Below are 17,769 nucleotides of genomic sequence, written 5' to 3' on the forward strand. Positions count from 1 at the left end.
ATAATACAGTCCAAATAAATAATACAGTCTGAATAAACAATTAACTACTCTAGCTAATTAAATATTACAAAACCATAATTAATTAATAAATTAACTAGGAAAGAAAAATAAACTAGTATGCAAATCCATGGATCACCTCAGCTCTGTTCCGAATGATGAAAGATACATGCATGCTCGCGTCGCCTCGTCGGAAAATTCCTCGCGATGCCGCGATTTGTCTTTGTTTGCAATTAATCCCGGAACGTTGTGCAAAGCTCTAGAAGGCTGTTGATTTCTGGTTTGTTGCAACAGAGAGCAAGAAAGAGGCATGGCAAAGTATTTTCACATATGTATGCACACCTCGATCCTCATGCCACCAATCACGCATCTCGATGCATGATGGCCGAGGAGTCGGATTGCACGACTCGATATAAAATGAATGCCCATATAAACATAATAAGGCCTAAACTCCATCATGGGTAATCAAGAGTGTTGGCAACCGGGAATCGAAGCACGTTTCATCACTTTGAGTGCGAAACGTCCCTCGTTTCCCGTGTTTGGATTAACTCCTATCCCAAACACAATGCAATGAGATGGCATACACAATGCGACTAACATGCAACCTAGCATACGCAATGCAATGGACTAAAATGGCATACACAATGCACAATGGACTTACACCAATATGAGTAGGCCTCAACCACACTCAAATCAGTGGCCATACGATGAAAATGAGACAACCGAAATACATGTTGACGTGCACGAATGCAAAGGACCGATCCTAAGGCATCAAATGCCACTCTACCAAAGCATGGCAAGGGATGAAGTATGGCATACAAACACACATGACACAGCTCTGAAATGGCATAAAAGATGATCCCGAAACATGTGAATATGCCACACAATGCATGCTAGATAGCCCGGGTATCGAAACTAGTGAAGCGGGTTACACTAGAGGTACACAAAGCAATGCACCAATGAAAAAACCAACCCTAAACAGACCCTAGGCAGGTCTGAAACAGTGGGGAAATGGCCTAAAGTGATGGCTCGGAATGCAAAGAAATGGAGCTCATTCAATGGTCCGTAAATAAGGCATACAAGCCCGACTCTCAAGCGCATTTAAAGAGTACTAAACATGGGAATATGGCATTCATAGAAGCTCTGAAATATGATGTATAATGGCCCCAAAACAAGAAAACGTCTCAGTATATGCATGTAGTGGACCTCAAAACTCAAAGCTAAGCATGGACATTGAACTACAAGCATGCAAAACAAGCATCATTCGACCATGAGACCCAAAAACAGAGCTAAAGCAGTCCAAAATATGCACAAAATCAGTTTAAGGCATGGCCAAAAAGTGCTAAAATCAATGGTTAACAAAGTATGCAAAGAAAACTAGTGAACCATGAGTTGTACTACAACTATATGAAGCATATGAGAGCTCACCAAACCAGCCAAAAACAGAAGTATTCCATGCCAAAATATACCCAAAAACCCACTGAAACTCAGTTAATGCATGCAAAAATGATAGGCTCCTTTGGAAGGCCATGCAAGGGGTTATTCTACACATGTATGATAGACACACAAAATGGAAAAACCACCTCTGGAAAGAGGTTATGAGGGTCCTAAAACCCACCAAAAAGGTCCTGAAACCCATCAAAAAGGTCCTGAAATTAGTTTAGGAAGCATGCAAGTGAAAGCCCCTTTGAAAGGCCTTGAATAGGATTGTTCTACACATGCATAATAGATACTTTATATGGAAAAATGGGCTCTGGACAGAGCCTATGCAGACCTTAAAACTCACCAAATGGGACCTGAAATATGGCTTTGAAACATGCAAGTAGGAGCCCCTTTGGAAGGCCAACAAAGCTAGTAAACAAATCAAGGGGTGAGAGGGTCACCCCTCTCTGATTTTAGGGCTCAAAAACACATGCTAGCCACTGAAAATCCATTGGATTTTAGTGGCTAAAAGGCCAAACCAAGGCCAACACAAATGCTCTAATACATAGCCCTAAACATGAGGAAATGAAGCATGCAAAGGGGAAGATGACCCCAAACAGAAAAAATGTCTTAAAATAACATGTTTATAAGCTCAAAACAAAACTTTTTTCAGTTTATGATAAAACCCAGAAATGCTTGCAAATAAGGCTAAAGAACGAAGCAAAATAAAGCTACAAAGAGGGAAATGGTGACTTACCCTTGTAGCACAGCAATACAGCAAGCTCTGGACCAAGAAAGTGAGCCCTCAACCTCTGAAAAATAGCTCCAAGGTACTTAGGATGGTAGTGGAGGTGTTGTGCTTAGAGGTGTAGTGCAAATGGCTGAGAACCATGGAGCTATGGAGCTTGGATGTAGAGATATAGAGGGAGAGTATATGTATGCCTCAGCCAAAAATGTTCAACCCTTGCAAATGGAGAGGAGAGCCTCTCTTATAGAAGAAGAGGTCCAAGGCTTCTTGGAGAAGCCTCAAGCAAAGGGACCAAGCTTCGAAAAGAAGCTAAACCAAAAGGGTCAAGCTTCTTAAGGAAGCTAGACCAAACGGGAAAAGTGGTTTATGACCACGAAACGTAGCCTACGGCCACTGAGAGATGGTCTACGAGACCTCTTCCTCCCTTTAGGAAGAGAAAAACAGAGCAAACAGGACCTGGTTCGCAAATTGAGGCAAAGTACAAAAGAGCTCCGAAGTCCGGAGGTAAGGCCCTCAACCGAGACTCCGCAACTTCAGAACAAGCACAATAAGCAACATCACCGAGTACTCAGTTGGTAACATCTGAGTCTTAAGGTCGGTCAAAAATGGGGTGTCTACACAAATGTCAATTGATTTTTCCGTATAATTGTATTGTTAAATTTGCAAACATATTGCTGATATTAAATTGTAAAACCTATTCGAGTGTCGTTTAGCCATTAAAGAGGAAGAGTGAAAAAGCAGACGTAGTAGCCAAGTCCAATAATTGGAACCCTAGTACTGGATATGTGGAAGCTGTTGGCATCCCTCTTCAAACACCTGTATCAAGAAAGGGGGGAAAGGCACAAAAAGCGCCAAGGATGGCAAAGTCCAATAGATCTGGATCTCAAACTCCAGTGTCAAATGTTGGTGAGTATTACCATATGAACTTTTATTTTGGGTCTCAATACTTATAATTTTGCAAAATATTTATGTGAAGGATTATTAATAGTCACAAAAAATATTTTTTTGCAATTGATATTTTCATGATTTGCTATGTCTTTTGTTTACAACTTTTCATTGAACTACATTTTTGTATTTTTAGGTTCTCTTTCAGGCAATAATCTTACTCCAATTGGCCCCTGTCGTTATGATAGCTCCCTCGGTACTTTTTGCTTAAGCCTTTATTTCTTGATTTTTGATTTTTATATTTTTCTTTTAATTGTAATTTAAAATTTTCGTTTTGGTTGTAAATGTTTCTTGATTTATTTTTTTTTATTGACTCTATTTCGTATTCTTTGTCAAGTAGAGCAAGAACATGCCATAAAGTGATTACTGACAATGTGTTGTAATTTTTCAAAAAAGTTCATCAATTTGATCAAACATGCTGAAGATGGTATTCTTGATCTAAATAAAGCTGCTAACACATTAGAGGTAACTATACTATTCACCAATTTGTGCATCATTTGTCGTGATGTTTTATTCAATTAAAGGGTTTGTGACAGGTACAGAAGAGGCATATATATGATATAACAAATGTCCTTGAAGGAATTGGTCTCATCGAAAAGAAGCTCAAGAATAAAATTCAATGGAAGTACGGATGTATCCCTAAATTTTCATGAACTCGATGGCAATTATTGTATATTTCATTCTTTCATAATTTTATTAATCCTAGTAATCACCTCAACCACATGAGAAGCCAATTACTAGATAATTGATTAATCAGGGGAGTTTGATGTGTCAAGACCAGGGGAGACTGATGAGAACGTTGTTAACATACAGGTATGTGGAAGCTGTAAATATGTAAGCTTGTTGGCATGTAGAACTTTTAGTGGCTTAGAGATAGATGAACAACTTTTGAAAATGTGCATACATGTGTTTTACTTTGTTTCCACATTCTCTCTCTCTCTCTCTCTCTCTCTCTCTCCCCAATCAATTTTGTGGTGTATTGCTCAGAAAGCTTTTTGATTTACTCTAATAATTGATATTTTAATCACTGACAGGACATGATTGGTAATATTAATTTCAATTTCTGTAGTTATCCCAAGTTTAGCATTGAGTCTTGAATGCAGCTAATGTCTAATGCCTATCATTAGTTTATTAATGGTATTTTTTTTTACTATTATGATTTATCATTCTCCCCTCTTTGTTTGCATATGTTTGCCATGTTCTTGGTACTTTTGAGTTTTGTTCTTTTAGGCCATGTTTGTTTGGGCGGACTGGATTAGCATTCCCATGACTAATAGTCTTAGGATTATGAATCCGTTGGATTATGTATCCTATCTTAACTAATAATCAAGTTTAAAATAATTAATCCGTACTTCAATTGTTTAACCAAACATCGGATTAATAATTTTATTGGACTATTAGTCCAATCCCAAGCTCATGTCCACCCAAACAAACATGACCTTAATGGAGAAGGTAGAGCATTTTTTTTTACAGTGGCGTGGAAGAGCAGTAATTATCTTTTGATTTATTCAGCCTGATTTCGAGTAGAAAACAACTACTATGCCCAGTATAGAAACTGAAAATTCAAATGTTTTGCGAGCTGAAGAAATCAAACTGCTTGCTAATGAAGCATTCAAAGGTAACGATGATTAGGCTTCTCTAGTTTAATTCATTAAGTCACTTATTATCCTTCAATCAAGCTGTTCTGCTGAAAAATGAGTCAAAGTTGTACCAAGCACTGCAAAGCAATATTCTTGATGCTGCTTTTCACTTCTTCAGCTCTCCTGACGATGTTGATTTTTCCCCGTGCAGTACATAAATATTCTCAGGCTATTGATCTGTATACTCAAGCAATTGAACTACATAGTGAAAACGTAGTGTACTGGGCAAATCGTGCAATTGCTCATGCTAGACTTGAGGAGTATGGCAATGCAATACAGGATGCATCAAGGGCTATTGAAGTTGATCCCAAATATTCGAAGGCATGCTTTGCAATCTGAAACTTTTGTGGGTCTTGTGCTTTTAAAATTTTGTTAAATATTACTGCCAATTATTTTATCAGTTAAATATATGTGCAATTTTGATTGTGGTGGCTAAAACTATGCCTCTTTAAATGTAGAGTGGGAAGGCTGCAGCTATCTATGCTTGTGCAAAACAATAAGATTTTCTTGTTATTGAGGTACTGATTAATTGGTGATATCACTTGTAAATTAATAAATCACATAGAAAGGCAACATTTCAATAACAGTTAAATTTCATTGACCATTTGAAAGATGTTTCACTATGCAGTTCTCTAATCTTTTCTGGATTATCATCTTAACAGTCATGATAATGCAAATTGATGATCATTGTTTTCTACAGTTTTCTTTTCTGGTAACAAGTTTAAACAAAACTGATAGGGTGAATGCTACTTCTATTTGACATTTTAGTGAAAATTTACCCTTTTTTCTAGCTCATTAATTGAAAATTTACCTTGTTCTCAGGTGCTTTTACTTAGCTACATCCTACAGTTTGGCTAGAAAGAGGACAGAAGCATATGCATTGTACTGCTGTGCTCATTCTCTAGTTAATGATGCCCTCAAAAAACTTAAAAGTTTGACTACTACTGATCAAGTATATGTATTTTGGTTATGGTTATGGTTTTGGTTTTGGTTTTGGTTTTGGTTTTGGTTTTGGTTTACTACTTTACTTTGGAGTATATTCATAAAATTGTATAGAACTTATATGCAATGAAGTGATCATGTTACTGATGTCCTATGATTGAGACATTGGGAATCCTTCTCTCAAGTTCATATTAGAAAGAACTTTCCTTTTGGCTTTAATTATTCAGTTAGTATAATTTGTTGTGGTTCTTCACTATCACTAATTCATAATTTTCTTAAAGGACCATTAGTTTGTTGAAGCTTACAGACTTTGGCTTAAGATTGGTGACCCAAAAACATGTAATAACATGATTTCTCACATTTTCCCCTTTCCAGCTACAGGTAATGATCAAGGAGTTGAAGATGTTATATAATGACAATAGGTCTAACAGCTGCATAGAACATGCAACAGGAATCAGAGAGGAGGAGAAGGCTCTGGAGAATCTCTCGAAAAAAATCTCTACAATATCATTAATTGGAGCTGATATTGGAGCTTACTGTTGATATTAAAACAAACTATTATATATATGTTTTTTTTATTTGCATTGTCGATACTTTTATTTTGCTTTAGATACAAAAATTTAAGTTCTTGAATATAAAAAATTATTAGTATTATTGGAGAATGTTTTATATATTTTTGTAAAGAATATTTGGTAGTCAATTGTTACAAGGTACATATATACGTATGATTTTGAGAATGTGAATGTGGATGTGTGTGGATGTATTTTAGTTTAGAAAATATTAATAATTTGTGCAGGGAATGAATTAATAAAATATATATTGATTTTATGAAAATAATTTTATTGCGACAATAATAACCGTCGCTAATATAATCATCATTTCCTTATATTTTATTAGCAATGGGTTAACCTGTTGCAAATATGATATTGATTTAATTCTACTTTTTTGCGACGTTTTAGACCATCGCTAATAATGCTTTTTGCGACGGTTTAAATTGTCACAAATATAATATTAATTTAATTTTGCTTTTTTTTGTGACGTTTTAGACTGTCGCTAATAATACTTTTTGTGACATCAAATACCGTCGCTAAAAAAGTTTTGGCGACGGCAACCAATATCGTCACTAAAAGTGAAGTCTTTTCCCCTTTTTTTTGTGTCGGGTTAAACCGTTGCAAAAATCATTGATTAGCCGTCACTACAAGAACGCGACGGTTTGTAACCGTTGCAAATACTTTTTGTCACGCCCTCTTCCGCCACCCCCCATTTCCCGTAGCTGCTTCGTCGCAAAAAGTCGTTTGCGACGATATATGGACCTTTTGCAACGTTTGATACCGTCACAAAAAGTCCAATTTTTAGTAGTGTAATCTACTATGTAGACACTATAATATTATCAATTTGAATTGTCGAAATGAGTATCATAATTAACTTATGGAGGCCTATGGACACTATAATATAATCAGTTTGAATTATCGAAATAAGTAAGTATGATCAGTAGGGGTTGATGGTCACCTGACTTGGAGGGTAGAGGTAATGATACTTATTTGGTTGGGAGGAGGAGGAGGAGGAGGAGAGCATATTGTTGGGTTTATTAGGTGAACCCCCAAGATTAAAATTTGATTGTCCAGATTCTATAAGGTGGAGTGTATCTCTTTAGGGGCAATTCACTGTGGCTACAGCCAGAAATTGGGGTGAGTCTCAAAAGGAGCCAAGACTGCTAATTCCTAAATTAATTTCGAGAAATGTAGCCCCTCAAAGAGCTCAGTTTCTCTGCTGATTGGCATGGAAAGGTAGGGTTAAAACTAGGGGCTATCTTCATAATATTGGGATTCTAAGCAATAGTGTGGAGATTGTGTGTCCTTTCTGTAAGAACAAAACAGAAAGTGTGAACCATATTTTTCTACTGTGCCCTCAGATTTGGATGCAATGGTTAGGTCTGCCTAAGTGGTGGGCAATTGATTGGGTGTCACCAGCAACTTTGAGGGTCTACTGTTTTGGTGGTTGGGAACTAAACATAGGAAGTTACTTCAGAAAATTTGGAAACTTGTTCCCTTGGCTATGCTATTGTCTGTGTGGAATCTGAGAAATGAGTGTGTGTTTAACGCAAGTCAGCCAAGTATGGTGTAGGAGGTGGTTGAAATTGTGAAAGCAAGGGTGGCACTTTGGGAAAAATCTAATCTGAAGGACTTGCCATATTCAGTGCATGAACTTGTTAAATGCCTAGACCAAATTAGACAGTGCCATGCTAGGCGTGTTTGAAGGATGGATTATTACTGCTGCTGCTCCTGGTTGGGTTTCATTGTGGCTGTTTGGTTTTTATCTTCTTTTTCTTTGTTAGATTTTATAATTGGCAATTCTGTTGGAAAAAACTCCATTCAGTGGTAATTTTATTCAGTCTTTTGTATCTATGAGGATATGAGAGTTTAGTTGCGAATCCAACTCGAGTTGTACCCGATTAAAGGAGTTTGTGCTGACGTTTTGCATCGTGACTTAAGCAATCCTTGTTTGCCACTTTGCATACTAAGCACGGGGATCGAGGGGCAGTGCCCCCCAAAACCAAGTTGTCTAAGTTCTTAGACCACTCAAGCGGTCATGCGTGTGCTTGAGTATTGAATAAGAGCATCCAGTATCTCAGCCTGATTTTAGAGATTCTGGGAGATGTGTTTTACTGCTTGAGTGGTAAGTCTTGCGGTCAAGTGAAGTGATAGGTGGAATTGTGTTAGCACCACCTTACTAGTTTCACCGCTCGAGCTGTCTTCGCTATCCTGTTTAGTATAAAGTAGGATGTTTGCTACTTTTAGGGTTGAACCCATCCTGATTCTCAGAGAGGAGAGCAACTAAAAGTATTCTATATTGGATGGTATTTATATATTAGTTTCCTTGATAATTTGAAAGTGATCGATAGATCTACGAGCTTTATATTGACAATCATCAAGGGGTTTGTTTTTGTTCTTTCATTTACAAAAATAGAGAGATGTTCATCGGTGAATTCTAGGAAACTTGAGTTTGAAGTTTTGGTGGATTTCGGAGTGGCTCATCGTCGTGGACTTAACATTGGCATTGTGAATTCAACGTTGGCAAAGCAATTCCAAGGTGAAGATGGTGATGGAAGAGGCACATCGGGTTTGGTTCAATTTGAACGTAGATTCGCTAAGTAATTGAGGGTTCTTGAGTGTAATTCCTTTATCTTCTTAGTAGATTGTTTTGTGACTTTAGCTCGTGATTTTTTATCATAATTGGAAGTGCTTCAATTGTGATTTTTTTTTTTTACGTTATATCATTGTGTCTATTTGTTACATATGTTTGATTGGGATTGCTATTCTTTATTTTAAATTGAACCATAATCACAAATCAAAATATCGGGATTTTCATGAATTTTCACTCTTCTCTGTTTTTGCTGGTTGTGTTGGTCTCTCACCAACTTGGATAGTGCTATCATTTGATTATGCTGTCCTTCAGTACCAACCTAGTTGGGATTGTTGTGGTTTCACTATGATGATTTATGCATTTCTTGCCCACTCTGTTAATGTAACACCATTGTATTCTTGGTTTTCATTAATAAAGGTTTTTTTGTTGATTAAAAAAAAAATAAAAAATTATGGAGGCCAAACATTGTTGGTGGGAGTGGGATGTAAATCACTTGTTGTGATCTACAAAGAGATGATTAATACTAAACCAAACTCAATTTAAATTCACTCAGAAAATTTGAAACAACAAACAGAGCATATATAACAAATCTCTCTCTCTCTCTCTCTCTCTCTCTCTCTCTCTCTCTCTTATTTTCTTTCTCCCACACTATTAACAAACTACTATCCACACAATCTATTTATAGGTTAATCTTACAATGTAAACAAACAATCTGAGCATTAAAATTCAAACTACAGCTAATTAATTTCAAAGGCTTCTTCTTCAACTTCAACTCTTGACTTTGTAGCCTCCAAATGCACAGTGATGGATGGTGGTGAAGATTAATGAATTATGCTCTTGCTTTGAATCAAGCTTACTTTCAACAATATTACCTCTAGTTACCAACCGGAGAGATGCCTTGCCCGTTCTTTAACATAGAAGGCACGTTTTTGTTTTAACAATGTTACATATTTCTTGGTGATACATTCTTTGTCAAGAAAAAAAATTATATTTGTTAATGTATATATGGTATGTATTCCCAAATATATTATATATATCTAGGAATATCTATCATATAATTGTGCTCTTTCTTTTATCCAAGTCTCTTCCCCAGTCGTTATCTGAATAGCCAATAAGTTTGGAATCTTCACTCTTTGTATAGAATAGTCCATTATCGATGGTACCCTTGATGTAATGGTCTTTGCTGTATTTAGACTAGACTGGTCAGGGGTCTCCATGTGCCTGTTAACAAATCCAACTTTGTAGAGTATATCTGGCCTAGTACAAGTTAGGTATCTCAAACTTCTAATCAAACTTTTGAAATATGTAGGATCAACATCTCCTTGATCATTCGTTCCTAACTCCCATCCTATTTCAACAGGTGTTGTGACATAGTTACAGTTCTCCATGCTAAATCTTTTGAGAATGTCCTTTGCATAATTACTCTGGGAGATGAAGATTCCGTCATTGCTTTGAACTATTTCGATGCCAAGGAAATGATACATCAATCCAATATCTGTCATTTCAAACTCTCTGACCATACTTTTCTTGAAGGATTCAAAAATCGTTGGATTGTTCCCTGGTGAATATCAAATCATCAACTTAGAGGCATGCATACAACAAGCTTCCATCAACTTCCTTCTTCAAATAGAGTGCATGCTCATAGGGACACTTCTCAAATCCATTCTCTTGGAAATAATCATCAATCCTCATGTTCCACGCATGAGGAGCTTGCTTTAATCCGTACAAGGCTTTCTTAAGCCTGTACACCTTGTTTTCCTGGTTTTTCTTCACATATCCAGGTGGCTGGTCCACATAGATTTCTTCTTCAAGAGATCCATTTAGAAATGTTGACTTGACATCTAGTTGGTAAATCTACCAACTCTTCTGTGCAGCTAATGATATTAGAAACCTGATGGTCTCTAATATAGCAACAAGGACAAAGACTTCTCCATAGTCAATTCCTTATTTCTGTTTATAGCCTTTTGCTACCAGTCTTGCCTTGTATCTTTGAACTTCTCCTTGAGCATTTCTTTTAGTCTTGTAGACCCATTTCTCTCCAATACTTTTGCGGCCTTCCGAGAGTGGTTAACTCCCAAGTCTTGTTCTTCTCAATGGACTTGATTTCTTCATCCATTGCATTCTTCCATTTATCTTCATTGTTAGCTTCCTCAGAGCTAACTGGATCACTACTCATCGATAGACAGAATAGATTGGTATCTTCATCCATTATTCCTGTATTTCCATATAGATCTTGAAGATTGCGAATCCTTCTAGGCTTCATGTCTAAAATTTCTCATTCTATTGGTGATTGGGTTTCATTCCTCTATGGTGAAGGAAAACGACAAGGAGATATCTCTTTCTCTCTAGGTGATGGTGGCTCCCTATCCACTTCTCGTAACTAACCTTATTCTTCATCTTAAATTGTCAGCTCCGCATTTGTGGAGGATTCAGTCTCGTTCCATTTCCAGGACGCATTTTCTTCAAAAATAACATCCTAACTAAAAAACATTTTCTTTGTGATGGGGTTGAAGAGTTTGTACCCCATTGTACTGTCACCATATTCAACAAGGATACACTTTTCTCCTTTATCTTCAAGCTTTGTTCTTCGTGCTTCTGGGATTTTGGCGCAGGCAATGCTGCCAAAGATTCTGAGATAACTCACACTTGGCTTGTGAGTGCTCCATGCTTCATGTGGTGTTTTTATTGTCAAGGATTTTGTAGGACATCTATTTAACAAATAGATTGCACACGAAACTGCTTTAGTCCAAAAACTCTTGGGCATATTCTTGTCCTGTAACATGCTTCTGGCCATGTTCAAGATTGTGCGATTCTTTCGTTTAGTTACTCGATTCAATTGGGGAGTATAAGCTGGTGTAAACTGTCGCTTGATTCCTTACTGCATAAGGAATTCTTCAAACTCATCTATCTTGTATTCTCCTCCTTAATCTAATTGTAATGTCTAGATATAATAACCGCTTTGCTTTTCCACAAGAGTTTTGAACTCTTTGAACTTTTCAAACACTTCTAACTTCCTCTTGAGAAAATACACCCAAGTCTTCCTACTGTAATCATCAATAAAAATGAGGAAGTATTTGTTCTATCCGTTTGATATTGGTTTCAACGGACCACACACATCTGTGTGAACTAGTTCAAGTGGCTTGGTTGCTCTTCAATTTGCTTCCGTTCCGAAGCTGTTCGTATATTGCTTCCTAATAATATAGGTTTCACATATCTCAGTTAGTTGGTGAATGTTGGGCATACCTTTCACCATGTTCTTGTTTCCCAACTACTTCAAGCTTTCAAAGTTGAGATGTCCAAATCTGAGATGCCACACCCAATCTTTGTCATTTATCATCGCACTTAGACACTTTGGTGCGTCAGGGTGAATAGTGAAAGGAAACATTCTGTTCTTCACCATTTTTACTCGAGTAACCAGCTTCCCTCGAGTGTCTAAAATTGTGAGCAGTATATCTTTCAAGCTAATTTGATAGCCTTTTTCAAGGAGTTGTCCAAGACTCAATATATTGATCTTCATGTCTGGAACATAATAGACATTGGAGATGAAAGCATGATCTCCATTCTTCATCTTGATCAAAATATCACCTCTTCCTAGAACTGGGATTTTGGAGAGGTCGCCAAATGAGATTTCTCCATGAACTTCCTCATCAAGTTTAGTAAATAAGCTCTTTCTGCTAGTCATATGATTACTAGCTCCAGAGTTCAGGAACCAAGCGTCTTCTTTGTGTTCGGTTGCATTGAGGGCCATCAAGCTTAATGAATCTTTATCAACGGACTCTTTCTCTGCATAATTAGTTCTTTCACTAACTTCATTAGATGATTGCTTCCTTCTGCACTCATTGTTGTAGTGACCAAACTTAATGGTAACACTGGACATTACTTTTATCAAAATTCTAACGATTATTGTAACCACCTCTTCTTCCTAGTCCTTTGTCTCTTGAGACATAGTTTTGTTGTCCTTGTCCTCCTTGAGTTGAACCTCTTCCTCCTCTTCTTCTAGAATAAGAATTTCCAAAACTTCTTCTACGATAGGTTTGACCATGTCCATGTCCTCGTTGCGATGTCCCCCCTTGCTCAAATCTCTCTCAAGTGAGGGACAACTTTGACTGTAGGGCTTGTTCCAACCCTTGTCTTCATTTCTTCTCAACACCTTCTGCCCATGGGCTTGTAGTGAACCCACAAGTTCTTCTACAGACACAATCTCTAGATCTTTGGTTTCTTCAAGAGCAACAACAATATAATCAAATTTTGGATCCTCGCAAAATTTTCTCTAATATTCTCATATCAATATGGGCTTCTCCATTCCGCTTCAATTGGTTTGAAACCACCATTACTCTTGAATAATATTCAGAAATAGATTTTGAAGACTTAATGTGTAAAGATTCAAATTCACCTTGTAGAGTTTGGAGGCGAATCCTCTTTACTTTAATGAGTCATGTGGAGAGATCTCTTTTGTTGTTTTGGAGGAGGCGATGATCTCAAATGTGGCTGCATCAAGACCTTGATATATGATGGATTTTGCTTTGTAATCCTTCTTTTGCTCGGCTCAAAGAATTGTTTTCTCTGCTTCGAGCAAGGCACCTTCTTCTTCTTTTGAGGTAGGTTCTGCAAATCTGTCTTCCACGACGTCTATGACGTCTTGTGCACCTAGTAATGCTCTCATTCAGATGTACCAGTTGTCATAGTTGTCATTCGTAAGCTTTGGATTGAGGGCTTGCGCGCTTCAATTGGCCATTCGATAACTTTAATCTTCAAAAAAAATCTGCAAATTTTGTGTGTAGAATTTGTACAATCTAACTTTACGGATGTGTTCGGAATATTTCAAATAGCTGAAAAGCACTATTGGATAATCAAAATCAAACTTCAAATGCCTTAGTTATATCCAAAAACAGATCTGATGTTTCAGATCAATCAGACGCACAGTCTTGCGACGCACTGGATAATTTCCAGAGATCAGCGTGAGTCAGAGTGTCATCAGTGGCTTGGCGCCTTGGATCGGCTAGGCCCGGCTTGATGACGCGAGGCTGACGTTTCTGGATCACGTCAGCAGACTCACGCTTCATCTTCTCTGCAAGACATGTGTGGCGCGTAGAAATGGCGTATGACGCTCGTGTGGTGCATGCGCCGCACTTCGAAGTCGGATTTCGACGCCATTTTTGGTAGAATGCTCATCTCGTCGTGAGATTTAATCTGGTGCAATAAAATTTGGTTTTTGACCAATTTGATTTGTGGACAAGTTTTTGGAACGATGCTTTGTTTCGAATATTTTGCAAAATGTCTGCAAATTCAGGCAATCTTTTGATTTGATACACGTGTTGGTGGGAGTAAGGTGTAAATCACTTGTTGTGATTCACAAAGAAACAATTAATACCGAACTAAACTTAATTTAAATCCACTCAGAAAATTTGAAACAACAAACAGAGCATATATTACATATCTCTGTCTCTTATTTTCTTTGTCCCACACTCTTACCAAACTGCTATCCTCACAATCTATTTATAGGTTAATCTTACATTGTAAACAAACAATCTGAACATTGAAATTCAAACTACAACTAATTAATTTTAGAGCCATATTCTTCAATTTCAACTCTTGACTTTGTGGCCTCCAAATGCACAGTGATGGACGGTGATGAGGATTAATGAATTTTGCTCTTGCTCTGAATCAAGCTTACTTTCAACAACATCACCTCTAGTTACCAACCAGAGAGATGCCTTGCCCATTCTTTAACATTTTTTTTTTGAACGGCGAAAAAGAAGAACTGCGTTGATGAAACATACAAAGTATGACAAAATACATCAATAAAGAGGAGTTTGAAGCTAACACAAGGTTTGAGCTCCAGTTGGCAAGGAACCAACAAGAAAAAGAGAAGAACAGAACCAAAACAGAACTGATATGAACAAACCAAACCAGAACCATTCTTTAACATAGAAGGCACGTTTTTGTTTTAACAATGTTACATATTTCTTGGTGATACATTTTATGTCGAGAAAAAAAATTATAATTGTTAATGTATATATATGGTATATATTTCTAAATATATTATATATTTTGTAAGAATAAAAATTGAGAGTTTTAATTTTGGAACTCTAAAGAGAACTCTAGTGATGTGATAAGGAGTGAGATCCACATGTGATGTGATGTGTGTGTCTATTTTTTTGTTTTTGTTTTTGTTTTGTTTTGTTTTTTGTTTTTTTTTTTTTTTACCGCATCACTAAAACTCTCTTTAGATTTTTTAAATTAGAATTATCTAACATTGTTGATATTGTAATATATACCATATAAACAATAACAATAATAAAAGGCCACAAAGCTGGGGTGAAACAAAAAATAATAATACAAAGAAAAAAACCCATCCTAATCCTTCGTTTCCACCTCCACCAGCCATCTATATTCCCTGCAAGATTCAGATTACATCATCAATAGAAAGCTGGAAGCCTGGTACACCACCCTCGTTATCAAAGCTGTATTATGAATACCACTTGTTGAACCAAGTAACAAATAATGAACATGAAGATTAGAATATAAATCATATCAGCGATACAATCTTTAATATATACGTATATATATTATTGAATTATTATTCGTTAACTCATTATTTATATTATATTTTCAATACACTTTTTAGTTGTGGAAACTTTAATTGTTGGGTAGGTAATAATGTTTGAACACAAGATTTATTACCGGCTCTAATATCATATTAAATTGTTTATCACTATCTCATTTAAAAACTTAAGTTATTATAAAGAGAAATAATTTTATTGTTTATAATATATTCTCAACACATGAATATATATTATTGCAAATCACACATTATCAACCAAATATATGTCACCACTATGATATGTTGGAAGAAAATTAGAGAGTTGGTGTTGGGCTATGAATGGTTTTGTGAGGGTCACTAACAATTGATGTTGTGCTAGTAGATGATTGGATTTGTTTTTTTTTTTGTGTCAATTTAGTTGATATTGTTTATCTTTACTTTAATATTTTATGCACTCGCCTCTCTTTAGTAATATATTGCCTTATATTTATGTACTTTGATTTTTATCAATAAAGTCTTTTTTTTTCTGATAAAAAACAAATTCATAATATTCAATCTTTGTGAATGCTTTTTTTCTGGTGGATATTGACGTTCATTTTGCCACTGTTCACTACGCAAATACCATTAAAACAAAGGGAAATTTTACAATACACAACTAAAAAGAGGTGTATCATATGTTCTTAGCCATATTCATTTATGATATTTGGTTATTAATTTATTATGGTATTGGTTTTGATTTAATTATCAATCAATAATTTTCTTGATATATCAGTTAGTCTAAAAATGTTTAACTTTTGGGTCTGAATAGTAATGCACTTTTCATATTCATTGCAAAATAATCTTATAAATTATTGAGGGAGTTTCAAATTAGTGTTTAAGTTAAAAAATAATTACAAATTAAAGGTAAATTTTATCAATATTAATAATTCTAATTATAATTTTTTTCACACATATGTAATAACTTTTTGCAAATACAACTTGCAGGTAATTTTCCCTAAATTAGAGATACTTACGTGTAGGTCTTAATAGGTAAACTTATTATCCAATAAGTTATGCGATAATTAATGACATTTTTTATCCGGCACTATTAAAAAAAGTCACTAATTGTTAATTTGCATCGACAGTTTGAAAATTTTATCACAAAAAATGTTATTAATTATAAGGTTTGGCGATAGTTTAAAAAAATCGTCACAAAAAAATATCACTAAAATTTTTTAACTTTCAGTGATAACTCAAAAAATTCGTGACAGAAAAACGTCACTAGTTGTAAGTTTTAGAGACAATTTATAAAAATCGTGACAAAAAAGTCACTAATTGTCAATTTTTAGCGACATATACAAAAATCGTTGCAAAAAAATATTTTAACAACTATTTTACTATGACTAACTTTCAATAGGACTAATGAAAATTAAATTCAATTATTAAGAACTATTGATAGTTTATCCACAATTTTAATTAGTCTAATCAAACATGGCCTAATCTAATGTACTTTTACGGTTTTCATTTCTTTATTTCTATTGTCCAACCCAAGATTAAAAGGAGCTGAAAAGAGGGAGGATCAAGGACACGCACCTCTTGATTTTGTCTTGGTTCCTTTGAAGAGGTTTTTTTATTATTTTCTTCACCTTTATGGATGGTCAAGCCGTAGAGAGTCTACCGGAGAGAGAACCCAGACGAGCTGGTTGATAGCGGGGGAGGAGGGGAGAGGTCAGAGAAGGCCCCAAGACTGAGAGAGAAGAGAGAGAGAGAGAGAGAGAGAGAGAGAGAGTTGAATGAATATTATCTAGTAGGGAGCAAGATGCTGAAAAAGAAGATGTTGGAGAGATATATAGTAGGACAAAACAAAGGTTTCATATGGAAAAAAAAATTGATTGTAATGGTGATCATAGTTCTAAATTACGGTATCGGGTAATGTAACGGTATTGATCGCGGAGTATCGGTATCGGTAGTATCGACCACTACGTATCGGGTATCGGGCGTCGCGGCTGTGAAATTTCAAAAATCATTAGCAATCCATCTACAACTCAATTTTATGCATTTTTTTTTGACTCTTTTAGCCTTAATTTATCACATTTTAATCAAAATTTTGATATGTAGAGGGACTTTTTTGACTCATTTTCAACTAAATAATATGTATTTATTTTAATCTCAACCTTTTATTTGGCATATATGTTAAACTTTTACTATAAAATTGATGTGAAAAATTATGTGCATTTATTTTGCTCCTCAATTCTATTCAACCTCAATAATATATATAAAAAATTATGTGCATTTAAAAAAATGTGTGGACTAAATTGCTGATTTATTAATTATATAAAATTGTTGATTTTTCTTTTTTATTTTCATGAACACGATTTTCTCCTGTTAGTTGATGGTCCAGTTGAGTA

The 17,769-nt window shown here is 35.7% G+C and overlaps 1 protein-coding gene and 1 long non-coding RNA gene across 14 annotated transcripts; one reads left to right on the top strand and one right to left on the bottom strand.

Moving 5' to 3' along the window:
• The first annotated feature begins 2,896 nt into the window (after window positions 1-2,896).
• Window positions 2,897-6,396, top strand: LOC145798492 (serine/threonine-protein phosphatase 5-like). Of its 13 annotated transcripts, XM_082886230.1 has the most exons (8): window positions 2,998-3,073; window positions 3,249-3,308; window positions 3,649-3,737; window positions 3,870-3,925; window positions 4,586-4,730; window positions 4,904-5,073; window positions 5,211-5,270; window positions 6,070-6,396. In XM_082886230.1, exons 5-7 carry the CDS (start codon window positions 4,652-4,654, stop codon window positions 5,250-5,252), a joined length of 291 nt encoding a protein of 96 aa, XP_082742356.1. In that variant the 5' UTR covers window positions 2,998-3,073; window positions 3,249-3,308; window positions 3,649-3,737; window positions 3,870-3,925; window positions 4,586-4,651; the 3' UTR covers window positions 5,253-5,270; window positions 6,070-6,396. The 13 variants fall into 13 exon arrangements, with proteins under 13 accessions (XP_082742348.1, XP_082742352.1, XP_082742354.1 ...); XM_082886222.1 differs by adding an exon at window positions 3,509-3,577 and having other exon boundaries at window positions 2,897-3,073; window positions 3,649-4,730; window positions 4,904-5,098; XM_082886226.1 differs by adding an exon at window positions 3,509-3,577 and having other exon boundaries at window positions 2,897-3,073; window positions 3,649-3,745; window positions 3,843-3,925; window positions 4,625-4,730; window positions 4,904-6,396.
• Window positions 6,397-15,202: 8,806 nt separating this feature from the next.
• Window positions 15,203-17,236, bottom strand: LOC114321277 (uncharacterized). The gene is made up of 2 exons (XR_003650218.2): window positions 16,955-17,236; window positions 15,203-15,235 (listed from the first exon to the last, which is right to left on the bottom strand). It is a non-coding gene; the product is annotated as an uncharacterized LOC114321277 (long non-coding RNA).
• Between the last annotated feature and the right edge of the window lie 533 nt (window positions 17,237-17,769).

Source organism: Camellia sinensis, chromosome 9, assembly GCF_055761805.1.
Source record: "Camellia sinensis isolate YWXY chromosome 9, ASM5576180v1, whole genome shotgun sequence".
Classification (NCBI taxonomy): Eukaryota; Viridiplantae; Streptophyta; class Magnoliopsida; order Ericales; family Theaceae; genus Camellia; species Camellia sinensis.

Excerpts from the sequence above, each read along its gene's own strand:
- LOC145798492 (XM_082886221.1), top strand. The coding sequence starts at position 2,951 with ATGTGGAAGCTGTTGGCATCCCTCTTCAAACACCTGTATCAAGAAAGG. Across the intron at positions 3,309-3,508 it reads TCGTTATGATAGCTCCCTCG|TTCATCAATTTGATCAAACA; the intron begins GTACTTTTTGCT and ends TTTTCAAAAAAG. Across the intron at positions 3,578-3,648 it reads AAGCTGCTAACACATTAGAG|GTACAGAAGAGGCATATATA; the intron begins GTAACTATACTA and ends GGTTTGTGACAG.